General features: G+C 42.0%; 1 protein-coding gene across 1 annotated transcript in view; it reads right to left on the minus strand.

Annotated features, from left to right (window-relative positions):
- LOC115769589 overlaps window positions 1–12,350 on the minus strand; it is a 76,557-nt gene that overhangs the window by 36,074 nt on the left and 28,133 nt on the right. Inside the window, exon 3 of the mRNA XM_030714464.1 lies at window positions 2,753–3,288. Within this exon, the coding sequence (XP_030570324.1) occupies window positions 2,753–3,176 (424 nt within the window). The 5' untranslated portion in view covers window positions 3,177–3,288. The remainder of the gene's footprint in view (window positions 1–2,752; window positions 3,289–12,350) is intronic.

The following is a 12,350-nucleotide window of genomic DNA, read 5'->3' on the forward strand; positions in this document are numbered from 1 at the left end:
TCATTGTTTGTTGCTATTTTTGTAAAACATTTGTTGTCCGAAATGAGTCCTCTTCTGTGGGTTCCTTTGGCAAGTTGTAACATTTTTATTGTGCTACAAATTGCTGTAAATATTTGCAGAATGTCGAATTGTTAACCCTTTTTTATATAAAGCTGTTGTTAGGCCCAGTCCCTATTCTAATAGAGGTTGGTGTAAAAGGAGCCAAGACGGTGCATAAATTACACAAAAATATGCCGTTCAAATAATCAAGCGGCGAACTTAATATGCCATAAAAATAACGCTGAAGGTGTGAGCTGTGAAGGTGAATTTCGAGATGAGCATGTTAACCGATTAGTATCGAGTGCTCAGAGAAAAGCTAAGCCTTACAAAATTGTAATAGATTGTTGAAAATATATTTAAATGTTCACATTTGAGATTCACTCAATTCTGCAAATGATGCCTTACATAAGTTATAATCTTATGATACTTCATACTACACGCTATGCACAAGTTAGGATACTTTTAAATCAAGTTTTTATTTGGCCATTTATTTTTTGCCCATCTCTAATGGAACCCAGTTCCCAACTGCTTAACGAGCACCGTGCAAATTTCGTTACGGCTCCAAACTGTGCGCTCATAATTTAGACATTGTCGGGCGGTTTCGACCTTTTGATATTTTGTTAGAATTGTGAAAAATTCTGAGAATTGCCTGGGCGCCCAAAATGTGTCGCAAACAAAAAGAGCATTTTGTTGGGAAACATTTTGACACTGTTGTTGTTGTTGTTGTTGGTGTCGTTGCTGTTGCCGTCGAAGCGACAGAATTTTGCATGCCATTTGATTAATTGCCATGCAAATTATGGTGTAAATATAATAACATTTTATTCAGCTGTCAATTTGAGCGGCAAACAAAACGAAACAGAAATCTAGACATGGGCCACGACATGCAAAAACTCAATTTGCCAGGGCTCCAACGGATGAAGCGAAGTGAATGGCATTCGCTGCAGCCGAGGCACGACTCGGGCTGGGGCCTGGGCTTGGAGTAGCGGAGCATAGCGACTGCTCTGGCCGAAACTACCAAAAACACCTAGGCACAAAATTAAGACATTAGTCAAATTTTTTTTGCTGTTATTATTGCCTGTTGCCGTATGGAGGAGCTGTTGCCGCTTAATCCCTTCGAATGGCACAGGCAAAGGCAGCAGCAGCAGCCGCCGCCGCAGGTATTTCCAGGGAACTGACCAGTTTTGCCCCCTCCAGTCCAGGCGAGTGTTGCAAATTAGTTGACACGTTGGCTGCGGCTGGGGCAAACGCCGGCAGCAGACGACGCGACGGCGCGACAAACAGTCGCAGTCGGCATGAATAAAGTCATTTATACATATTCACACAAAAAAAAATATATATATATAGTTCCATATGAGCGCATGATGAGAAATACTGAAATGTTTGCCCCAGTCTATAATTAGCCTAATAACCCGGGCAACGGGCACGAGTAATGGGCAATGGGCTCTGCCGCCAGCTGCAGCGGCTTCTACTCCTACTCCTGCGTCGGGCTCGAGCCCCGGCCCTTCCTGTATAATGACTTCAATTTGCGCTGAAAGCGATTCCTGGAAATCAAATACGCCAAACGGCTAAATGCCATGCCATATTCCCAACCATAACCCTAACTCGACTCCACTTATGCTCTCATATGTGGCTGTGGCCAACGGTCATTTGGTATTCGCTTTGTGCATTTGGTATTTGGGTTATGTGCGGGTTAATTCTAACTAGTTTTCAACGGTTGACTTTTGATTGTGCTTTGTGTAATTATTATGCAGATGAATTCATTCGGCAAATAAAGTGACTGATGTTAATTATGTGTACATTTGTTAGTTAGAACTAAACTGTTTGAATATTTTCAAATATGTTCTAAGTTCCTAACTAAAGAGCCGCAGCTTTCAGTCTATGTTCTTTTAGAGACAAATATTATGTTCTTTCATAAATACATTTCCGTTCCTATAAAAATCACTACACTTATCTAGATGTGACAAGATCTATTTCAACTTTAATTCAATACCCCTTGCAAATAGTCGAGCAGTGCTTATTACTTTATTTTTGCTCAAATAAATTAAAGAAAATTCTTTAAAAGCATCCGAATGGAACCCAGTCTAGGCAGAGTCATAATCATCGGCATCAGCTGCATCATCAGCAGCGGGTTCTGCTCCTGCACACGCCCACTGCTTTATATATTTTCATGATGTTTCGTCTAAGCCAGGTTACAATGAGGTTTCTCGCCCCCCACTTTTTTTTGCGCGATTTTACAAGCGCAGAGACAAATGACTCGAGCTGGCGATGGTCGCGATAGGCCGCGGTAAGAGCAGCGAATCCAACAGGGATCGTGGCTTGAAACGCCTAAGCCAAAGGCTGTGCCACCAAGAGTTATGTGCAAAATTAAATTTGCAAACGCAAGTGAAGCAGAAGGAGGCAGCACAGACCTGGCCAAGATCCGGAAAGACTTGGCTCTTGAAAAATACAGCGCCGAAAAGCAATCGCGCCACGCACGCCCAACATCAGTTTGATAAATTGATATCAGCGATCGATGTGCGGCGATGCGCGGCTAGCGTTGCACAGATACCGAGTATTGTCTTGTCGAGGAGTTGCTGCAGGAGTTGGGGATGGGCTGAGTTTTTAATTGAAAAACGCGACTACAATGCGGGGCTAAAGGGCCCATTATTCATGGGGGGCTTAAAGAGAGAGAGAGACTCTCGAGAGCGTAAGATATCGGTATATCGGCACTTACCTATCGAACCGTCTAGGGAGTAGGCATTACGCTGCCAGGCCCACGTGCATAGATCACAGGTGGTCAGGCCGTCAGCGGCGACGCTTTCATCCAGAAAGGGTGGACGTGGCGGCGGTGGCACAAAATGTCCGTTCCACAGACCATTCTCGCTGGCATCGAAGGCCAGCGGCGAATCGAACGTGTCCACCTCAATGGCATTGGACCACCAGTCATCGTCCAGCGGATTATAGCCGGCACTGGCGCCGCCCAATTCAGTTGGATCTGGCGCTGCCAGCTGACTGTCCATGTTGGGATCAGGCTCATTCGCGGGCGTTGGATGTGCCGCCAGCGAATCCAGTCGAGAGTTGGGAAACGCTGAGCGCAGCGTTGTTGTTGCATCCTGATAAATATCCGCGCTGGCTGCAGCCGGCTGCCGTGGAAACATTTTCCTCACAGCTCCACCGAGCGGCTACTCAGCTAGGCGACAAGTGTCTCTGCGTCGTTGTGTCAATGCATCAGCCACATGGATTGCGTGCTGGGTGTTCCGGCAATCGAGACTGCAAAAAAAAAATAAAATAAATGAAAATAACAAAATAAATAAATAAAGTTGAACACATTTATTAAAAAACTTGTCACAAATTATTAAAACCAGCTAAAATATTGCCAAATATCGTCAAATTTAAAGCAGTAACAACTTTAACTCCAACTCCGGCAGCTTGTTAGCACTTTTTTGAAAGTTGTTCCCCAAAAAGTTGCAGTTTAGTTCATAAAATATGAATATGGCATGGAGGGGCTTGTGTTGCATTAAAGACATTGTTCAGGCTGTAGAAGACTTTAAATGATTGTATAGCAGGTTTTGCTGAGCCATTAATTTGGTAAATATTTTATAATGTTGTGTAAAAATATGTGGATAATTTGTGATTCAGTTAAATCTTAAGAATTTTAAATCTCAAATCGGAATATAAAATATGTATTCGAGTACATCGTGATAGATCGTATATTTTTGCAGTTTCATCTTAAGTTTTGTATTAATTCAATCGCTTCTTCTCGTTTCTTAAAGTTTATCTCACAAATTAAACTTATATATCTATCTTTAGTTATCATGTCCCAGCCACATGCTAAGCTCCAAGCGCAAACTAATGATGCAGTTTCCACCTTTATAAATAAAGTGCACAATAAAGACCTCAAATTGCAGGCGACCAACATGGAAGGGGCGTGGTCTATGCAAACAGCGCCGCATTTGTGAGTCAGGTTCAGGTTTCCAGCTACTACAGCTGCCAAAGCTACCGGCTTTGCTGGAGCAGAGGCTGAGGCTGGGGCTGCGGTTGGGACTGGGGCTGGGGCCGAGCTGGTGGTCCGTTGCCGCCTTGTTACACGTTTTGGTGCTCCAAAGTTTCCGCCTGACACACATTAATCAATGCAAGTAAGGCGTCCGTTTGTGACACTAATGAAGTTTCTTAACAAGATTAGAAAAATGCGATAAACTCCAAAGACCCACTAAATAAGCAATGTATTATAAAAAGTACACAATCGAAACCGTTAAGCAAATAGCTTGAAAAAAATTGCGAGTACTGTTAAAAAGTTCATTGGGTCAGCATTACGTGGAGGCTTTTCGTTTCGTTTGCGCTTGTTCGTCTTGTAAATAGAAAAAAAGTGAAACTTCCATTGAAAGTCGGACAAATGTGCTAATCAACCACGGTCAGACGAAGAGATCATCTAACAGAAATTATATCTTTTCACTGTGATTTATAGGCCGGCAATTACAACCCGACTCGCTGATCGGCCATTACGCGGCGTAATAATGCGAAAATACCAAAAAATCAAAGAAAAGAAAAAAAAAGCAAAAAAAATTACCAAACAATGGCAGGCCGAAAAATAGTGAAAAACCGAAATCATTTATCATAATCATTGTGATTGATTCGTTGAGAAAAAAATAAATATCACAAGTGAACAAAAAAATATGTTATATCTTGGGGTCGTATTCAAAGGCGCCCGCTCATCAGGCATATAAACGGTGCTTATTGTTGTTGTTGTCTCACGTCTTTGGCTCACGTTTTGCTCCATTGAATCACTCACTCAACTGTGTTACCTCTTGGCCAGCATGATCAAAAAAAAAATAAAAATTGTTTTGATTCGGTGACTGACCGGTTAGCAATTTGACCGCCTCGAATCGTAGCGGTGGGTGGGGTAAAGGGCAATAGTGCGAATTTTTTTTGTGGCTATAATGCGGTCAATTGTTCAAAATATCCATAGAGCAATATATACCTTGTGTGTGTGTTTTTTTTTTTAACTTTCGAATATTATCAATCATGCATGCAGACATTTTGTGCTCGTTTTCAAGTGTTTTTAATGGGTTAATTGTGTTAAAGTAAAATAAAAATATGAAAACTTGGAGAAAAACTGAAAACAATTAATTTGAATAATACAGTTTCTGTATGAATTCGATACGGTCAAAAGTTTGTCATAAGCTATATTTATAAGCATGCAAGGAAGTGGACCAAATGACCGAATCATTAGGACAAGTTAACAACAAGCAGCCAAGTTCAAAATTCAGGTCAAGCGTTTCTCTTTAGGCAATTAATGTGAATTATTACCATATGTGTGCATTATTAACCAAATGTCTAATAGATCAGCTAAGATTGGCAAATAAATAATTGTGTACTAAATTACAAGCAGCTTTTCTAAAGCTGTTTTCTTGATTAAGTTGTCACACAGTTTTCTCGCTGCTCTTTCACATGCTCACAACCCTCCACATATATCATAAATTGTTGGCTATGGATCGGTTTTGGCCGTCTTCCATATTAATCACGCCGCATGAGTTGCTTTCAGCAGACAATGGCGCGATATGCCATCGCCAGGCGACCAAGCGGTTGCCCCTGTTGGCTTTTTTTTTTGTTGGCCATAGTTAACGCAATGATATTTTGGCAACATGAGATACGGCAAATCTGTTGACCAAGTTTTCACATTTCCAAGTCTTAAATACGTTGGCTCTGTGCGTTAGTCAAGTGGCTTAATTTATATTTATGAAACACAGCACGAACATTATCTGAGCCGCCTGTAGGCCAACAAGAGTTGCTGACCAGGCCAAGCCAGACTTGGGCCACAGGCAACAGTGTGTTTGTCGAACTGCCGAACTTGTCGAAGAGTTATGGCTTTGACCCACAACAAACCAAACGACGTACAGACAGGCAGGGCGACACACACCAAACACACACACTCACACACACCACACACGCGTACATGTTGTGTGCGGTTTTTATGAACTGGAACTGGAACTGGACTCGAGTCCAACTGGGCTCTGAACCTGCACTGTGGCCGTAATAACAATTTAGGCTTGTTTGGCGTCTCGGGCGGCAATTTTTCACATTAATTACAAATTACAGATTTATTAGGTATGAGCGCAGTGGCTCAGTCGAGACGTCGTTGGGCATGTACCGCCCCTGGACAAGCGGAATGCTGGCAGCAGACTCCTTTCCACATGCCACAGCGCACAGGGCCAGCTACGCAAAACTTGGCTTAAATATTAATGAGTGGTGTAATTTGTTGCATTGTATGTAATAAATTAATTTTGTGTGCGTCGCGGCACTCGTGAGAGCCGCTTCAAGTATACCTGACGTTTCTAGACCGAGTGGCGCAAGGTACATTTGCATATGAGAGCGGTGCTGGCAAGCAAACCACTTGCAACTTGCCGACCGTCCGAGCTGGACGTCGCACCGGCAGTTGCACCTACTCCGCACTCGCCACGCTACACAGAAGTGCATGAGTGGGCACTCGAAAAGTACTTGCCACTAGACTGATTATAGTCAATTCGTTGAATTGGACCACCAAGTGGTAGTGGCAGCAACATCAGCAGCAGCAGCGGCAGCAGCAATCGCAGTCCAAGATAGACACATCCGTACCAAGCTGGCTAAGCCACTGAGCAGGGCAAGCAGCCCAGTCATCGTCAACGTCATCGTCATCATTGCCAACGACACCAACACAAAATCCACGCGCGCTGTTGCACAGTGGCATAAAATGATGGATTTGTGTGTGACAGTGGGATAAAGTGTTGTAAAGTGAGCTTATGCCACTATGTAAATATAATAATAAATAGATAATTACAAAATTTTTATTTTTTGTATATTATTTGTTTCTTAAGTCCAATTTAAACACTTGGAAATATTCGAAAGCTTGTCCATGCACTTTTTGAGTATCAAAGGACTACATACTTTTTTTCAAATCTGCAAGTGAACATAATTGTTAAAGCAACATTTATGTACTTCATTGCAATAAACAAAAAAGTTAGAATATTGACATTTTCATATATTAATATATATTAATTTATATATTCAACGTTTTTATTATGTAATTAGTCAAAATGACATATTATTTAGTTATAGTTATTATTCAAATTCCTGACCACTGTGATCTGCTCACATATCATTTGATCAAACTAGTTATATTTTTAACTGTTTTAACCAGATTTTAAGCCCATCTAAACTTATCAGTTAACCACTGTGATCTGCTAACAGCGCCAGCGCCAATAAAAAAGTAAACGGCGCGTGATTGTGAGGCGTCTTCCACTATAGTGGCCTCCACACACACACATGTTCACCGACTCACACACACAAACTAGCACACACTCGCACACACATAAGCATACGCTCGCCCATTACAACAACCACTTCAAGATGGCCACAAGAGTAGCATCTTATTTTGCTGCCTCTTGGCTTCGATGGCGGGCCATTTTTACAGGCATTGGGCGAGTGGCATGGCAAGGGATGGGGGAGGGGGCTCACAGAGAAGTCAGGAATGAAGCCACATAATGAAAAGAGTGTGTGAAGAATTTTAAATTCAAAATTGCATGAAAAGTCGTGAGTCGCAAATAGCTTGTTGCTGTTATTGTTGTTGTGGTAGTTGTTGCCATAGCTGTACGAACAGACAGATATCCTACTCATCACTTGAGAAAATGAAAAAACAATCATAAACAGCAGGCAGCAGGTAACAACAACAACAACAACAAGAGCAACTACAATGCTGTAGTGTATACCAAGTAAAAACCACTCGAAAAAATGGGCAACAGACAAAACGCTTGTGCCTTGTGCCTTTATGTTTGGGGCTTTTCAGTTGTTACCAGCTCTTGCCAATTGTTGTTGCTGTTGTTGCTTTCTTTACACTACACCTGTTTAGCTAGCCTAGGCGAGAGGGGTGTGTTTGCTTGTGTGTGTGCATGTGTGTGTGTGTTTGACTCTGCTCCCACCGAATTCACTTTTGCCCACTCGCCGAGAGTCGAGACTTAATAAAGTTATTATAATTTAAGCGTTTTGATTATGCGCTTGCCAGTGTTTAAAATACCAATGCAAGCGCCTTTGGGACGCCCCCACCCCACATCCCCCCACACACACATACACACAGCTCCCTAAGGTAAATTTACAAGTTTTCAGCGGGGGCGCTGCCTCCTTTGACTTGTGTGTGTGTGTTGTGTGTGTATGTGTGTGTGGGGGTAATCTTTGTGATTGGTTGCGATTTGCGTTTAATTTTGTTGCTGTAAGTGTTGCATGCACGACGCTTGCCGCTTCGCATGCATCCCGTTGGGCAAAATGTGCACAGCCATGTTGAGTTTAAGGCGAATGCGATAGCATGCAACTGGCAAGAGGGATTGACTCTGCGTCTGGGCCTACTTTGCGGGGGTGCTGCTATGATATTGTTTAAGTCTTTATTAGAGAGGCCAACGTTTTGGAAAGCAATGCTACGTAAACTGGATTCGCAGCATGCCGGGACTTGCATAAGGCTTCAGTCAGTTAATTGGTCGTGGCATGCTCATCGACTCGGCTACATGGCAACGCTTTGTCAGAGAGATCACGCAAAGATGTTCAAGCGGGCATCTGTGGGTACACATGCTGTGAGCTGTGAGCGAAACCATTTTCAAAAGCTCTGTCACATTTTTTTATTTTTACAATTAATACAACAAATATAAAACTGTTTTATTTCCTACACATGCTTTCATGATAGCCTCAATTTTAGACATTGTAACCCCACTTTTTATCAGCCTAACCTCACTTTCTTAAGTTACCTTCAATTTAACCTCATTCTCTGTGGAGCACACACTTTCTATGCCCATACCAAAGTCTCCAAAGGTGACAATTACTTTCAATTTTCCAGCAACTGCTTGACTACTCCGACTCCTTTTGAATTTATATTTATGTATATGTATTATGTTCAGCTGTGCACTAAACACCAATCCCGGCAAGGCAACGTGATGCCAAACAGCTTCAGCTGATGCTTCAATTTCACTGTGGCGAATACCAAGGCATTTGCCACAGTCACAACTCGCTGAACTCTTGCCCTTTATGTCGAGCATTTATGCCACAGGCAGTTGCTGCAGTTTGATCAGCTGGATCGCAGACCTGCTGCCAGCCTCAGTATTGAATTTGAAATGCTGGAGCAGGAAAGTGCAACATGATCAGAGCTGCTGGCACTCTGATGATCGCCAGCTTCGATTTGTATCGCCTTCGTGGCACCAGTCGTCGTCGGCGTCGTCGTCGCTTTCATTGGATCGAGTTGGTTGGCGTCGTCGCTTTCCTTGGTCCGTGCCGCATGCTGCATAGATTTGTAACTTGCAGCAGCTTCATTTTACATTGCGGTTTTCATATTTCATAATAGCTGTGGCCATAAAGGAGTCGGAGACGCAGTCATTGGCTGCTTGGATTCATGGCGAAACGACCTACAGCAGACCAACTTGGCCCGGGGGCCATTAAAAGCGAAAGTCGTAAAAAGTTACCCAGCGCTTTGTCATATGCAAAATCAACAAATTTCCAACTCTGCCTGCTTAATTTGATTTTATTTACTTTTGGCCATTGAAAACAATGGCCAAGCATTTGAAACGCGCCACATAAAAATCCCAAAAAGCGCCCAACCTCAGCTCAAGTTCTTTTTTTTATGGCCTGCGATACGAACAGAGCCCCTAATATCATAAAACTCATACGAAAAACAGCTGAAATCTTTATGGGCTTTTGTCATTCATTAATTCGGGCCTCCGATCAAAGTCGCACATTCGTTAGGTTTGCCTGCAAATCAAGTTTCGCTCGGATTTAAATTTTACGATCTGTAATATATATGCCAAAAAGTTTTTGAATTGCCAAAAATAAAAAATTAATAGGAATAAACAGCAGGATTTTTATTGATTATACTATTTGGCATTTAATCATCAGCTTTATGAGCGCCTTTGATTAGTAATCGAATTATTAAAATGCTTTATCGAAGAAAAAAACAATAGTAGGGCTTGAAAATAGTAACAAAAAGAAGAAAAGGCCACCTCAGCGCGTCGAAGATTAAATACCCTTACATTTTATATCAGCTTGTAGCTAGTTGCTTGGTTTATTCAATAAATATATATCTGAAAAAAAAGCAGGTTCCCTAAAAATGGCTGTGTGTTTTTAATATACCCTTCGAATTTGAAATGAGGGTATATTAGGATGAGCTATTGTAAAAGTCTGTGCATTTTGGCAATAAATTAATTAATTAACGACTCGAAATGTTACTCAACATAAGTTTCTTAACGCCATAAATCTATAAAATTTGATGGCGTCTTTTGTCAATTGATATACGCTTATTAGATACGCTTTAAAGTTATTGGCTGCTTTGGAGGTTTTAATAGGCTTTAAAGAACCTACAGCTTATACACACAGGTATTGTGAACTTGTTAACGTTTGCTTAAGTGCTGGCCACATAGCAAACATTCCAATCCCCAATTCCAAATACCCATTTTGCCTGGGAGAAGACAAAATCGTGCTCAGACATCTAATCACAAATAGAAAACAATATCTATGCTAATCTTGGTACAAGATCAATGACAATAAAACGGGGGTAAAGAAACAACACAACACAAGAACCTGTAAGTTGCACCACCCCGCCAACAACAACAGCAACAACAGCAACAACAACAAACAGCTAACTTACAAGCAACAACAACAAGACAATAATGAGCCGTAATGAGCAATGATCGCCACACAATTAGCCAAATTTCGTTTTGTTTCTTTTTTTTTGTTGTTTCTTTTTTTTTGTTAGCCAATATTTGCAGACAAATTAAAACAAAAAACGCGGCGAATAAGCACACGAAATTAAACAAACATTGTAGATTTATATGGCCTGCACTTGGCTCAGGGGGTAGACTGTTGGAGAGGAGGGGGGTTGCCGCTTTAAGCCTGGATCTAAAAGCCAAACTGCGGAAAATTACAAGAAAATCGTGCAACTCTTGTTTGCTCAAAAAGGCATGAAAAGCCGAAATGCACCACCAGGCAACTAGCAACAGGCAACTTGCAACAGGCAACTTGCAACTTTAGCAGCTACGCCCCGCCTCTTCGCCTTACCCCTGCCACAGCTGAAGACTTTCCAACGCTGATTTCAACAAATTTAAACGTTACATGCGAGCAGATTTCAACGCGATCATCGATTGCTCGTGCACCCACACACACACATATACACGCTAGGCAGCAGCAGCAGCGGCAATGGCAGCGGCAATGGCAGCGACAGCAACAGTTGCTGCCGCAGCGGCTGTTTTGCTTGCAGCATGACGCAACTGCAACTCCTTGCCCTCAGGTGTTGCGCGAACGGCTTGCTTATGGCAGCTTTTCACTTTCCGCCTTGGCCAATTGGCCAACGTCCAACAGTCAATAGTCAAACATGCAACATGCAACATTCAACATTCAATGCCGCATGTCGAACACCGCAACACCAAAACGTCGAACAAAGTTAGTCATTTAGTGACTTTGCCTGAGATTTGTGTGATTTCAAACCGATTGTCGAACAAAATAAAATAAAATAACAAAAAAAAAGGCAGAAAAATAACTGCAACTGTCATTTTCGATTGGCGACCTGCTGGGCTTGCCCCACGTTGCACAAACATTTTCTGGCTGTCTGCCTTGTCGAGAGGCAAAATGTCAATTTGCGTTGTTTACTTTTAAAACTTTAATTTTTGTCTGCTGATTTTTATTTTGGTTGCCGTTTCTGTTGTTGTTGTTGTTGGGGGTCTTTTGAGTTGCATTCGTCGCGCCTTCAATTGCCGCAATTTACCGCGTCCCTCCAGCCGTTGTCCATTGCCCCGCTGGCCCCATTGGCATTAGCCGCGCTATTGAGTGTTAATTAAGCGTTTATTCAACATTCGGTGTCAAAGTTGTCTTTAAAGAGCCGAAAATTAATGCCATTTTGTACCGCAGTTGCCATTGTTATCAATTGAAAAACTTTAACTTCGTTACCGATTTCCATTTCCGATTACGTTTTCGATTTCGATTTCGGCAACAAGCGTCAAAGTCCAACCAGCAACTTCATCGATCATTGTGTGAACCCACGTTTCGCTTGCTTTGATATGGATATGAATATGACTGATTGACCAGACCAGCCGCACATATCTAAATGTTCAAGCCGTCTGAACGTCACGAACCCTTTTAATTGACTTTTAATGAGCGTCAAACAATATGCGGCATGCTGCCTAATTACAGAGGAAATTCCAAAACCGGCCAAATCAAATTTACATATTTTCGCATAATACGACAGATTTGCGTTTTATTGGCATTTATTATAATTATTTATGCAAGCTTACTTTGTATTTCTATAACTAATTATTGACTGGCAATCACAATAT

The sequence above is a fragment of the Drosophila novamexicana genome, unplaced genomic scaffold (genome assembly GCF_003285875.2).
Source record: "Drosophila novamexicana strain 15010-1031.04,08,12 unplaced genomic scaffold, DnovRS2.1 tig00004554-arrow-pilon, whole genome shotgun sequence".
In the NCBI taxonomy this organism is placed as follows: Eukaryota; Metazoa; Arthropoda; class Insecta; order Diptera; family Drosophilidae; genus Drosophila; species Drosophila novamexicana.